Consider the following 328-nt stretch of genomic DNA (forward strand, 5'->3'; position numbering starts at 1 on the left):
GGAGCTCCTCTCTAACTCTCCGTGTCCTCATCTATAAGATGATAAGCTACCCTTTGAGCCTGTTTCAGGGTTAAATAAGATGATGCACCTAAAGCACTGAGCCAGCATTTGGCAACCAGCTGAGATGTAGCTGTCAACGCCACCAGCATCAGGGCCACAGAGGGTGCATGTCCTCCTACCTGTTTGGAAACGTATGACGTGCTGGTATTGACACAGACGAGGCTCTCTTCATTGCAGCAGCCACCACACCGGAACACGTTCACACAGGGAGGCTTGAAAAATGTGTCTGTGCTGCTCCCCAGCTCACTGGCCACCTCCACGCAGGTCC

The 328-nt window shown here is 52.7% G+C and overlaps 1 protein-coding gene across 1 annotated transcript in view; it reads right to left on the reverse strand.

Annotated features, from left to right (window-relative positions):
- The window catches only part of FIGF (c-fos induced growth factor (vascular endothelial growth factor D)), a gene marked incomplete at both ends in the record, with an annotated part of 9,400 nt that overhangs the window by 3,921 nt on the left and 5,151 nt on the right, over positions 1–328 (reverse strand). The window contains one exon of the mRNA XM_010847513.1: positions 180–327. Within this exon, the coding sequence (XP_010845815.1) occupies positions 180–327 (148 nt within the window). The remainder of the gene's footprint in view (positions 1–179; position 328) is intronic.

Source organism: Bison bison, unplaced genomic scaffold, assembly GCF_000754665.1.
Source record: "Bison bison bison isolate TAMUID 2011002044 unplaced genomic scaffold, Bison_UMD1.0 scf7180017496547, whole genome shotgun sequence".
Taxonomy (NCBI): domain Eukaryota; kingdom Metazoa; phylum Chordata; class Mammalia; order Artiodactyla; family Bovidae; genus Bison; species Bison bison.